The 623-nt window shown below is 55.1% G+C and overlaps 1 protein-coding gene across 1 annotated transcript in view; it reads left to right on the top strand.

The window, feature by feature from the left end:
- LOC112402608 (kinesin-like protein KIF21B) overlaps window positions 1–584 on the top strand; it is a 37,779-nt gene extending 37,195 nt beyond the window's left edge. Inside the window, exon 32 of the mRNA XM_024749624.1 lies at window positions 40–584. Within this exon, the coding sequence (XP_024605392.1) occupies window positions 40–175 (136 nt within the window). The 3' untranslated portion in view covers window positions 176–584. The remainder of the gene's footprint in view (window positions 1–39) is intronic.
- The last annotated feature ends 39 nt before the right edge of the window (window positions 585–623 follow it).

The raw sequence follows: 623 nt of genomic DNA, 5'->3' as shown, positions 1-623 counted from the left end.
CCACTCCCCCCCCCCAGCTGGTCCTCTCCTCCCCTACAGGTTCCAGCCTGTCGGCAAGCTGACTGGCCACATCGGCCCTGTGATGTGCCTGACGGTCGCCCAGACCGCCAGCCAGCACGACCTGGTGGTGACCGGCTCCAAGGACCACTACGTTAAGGTACGGAGAAGTCCTTGACCTTGACCTTGAGGCCGGGCTCGGTGGCGGCTCTGTTCTCCTCTTACTCTCCTTACCTTGGCCCTCTCCCTCCCCTGCCTTGGGACTCATGGGAAATAATGAGACCCCTGGGGATTTAATGCTGAAAAGTCACCCGCAAGGAGCAAGGTCTGTGCAGAAGGCCAAGATCGCCGTGTGATCTTGTACATGTGCTGAAAAGTCAGAAAGAACCTAAGTGTCAACAACAGGCAAGAAAATTAGGGAAAACCCACAGGACGGGATGCAGCACAACTGACTGCACGATAAATACGAAAGCAACCCACAAAGAGCCCAAGTCAGCACTGGTGCTGTTTGCTCCCTGGTTGTGTCACTGCAAGCGTAGGTACAGGGCCGGAGACCGGGAAGCAGTGGATAAAAAGGGAAAGAGGGTGGTGGGGTTATGATGAATGGTTTTGTTTAAAGTACAAGT

The sequence above is a fragment of the Neophocaena asiaeorientalis genome, unplaced genomic scaffold (genome assembly GCF_003031525.2).
Source record: "Neophocaena asiaeorientalis asiaeorientalis breed wild unplaced genomic scaffold, Neophocaena_asiaeorientalis_V1.1 scaffold44, whole genome shotgun sequence".
Lineage (NCBI taxonomy): Eukaryota > Metazoa > Chordata > Mammalia > Artiodactyla > Phocoenidae > Neophocaena > Neophocaena asiaeorientalis.
This window is presented reverse-complemented; position numbering and strand designations above follow the sequence as displayed.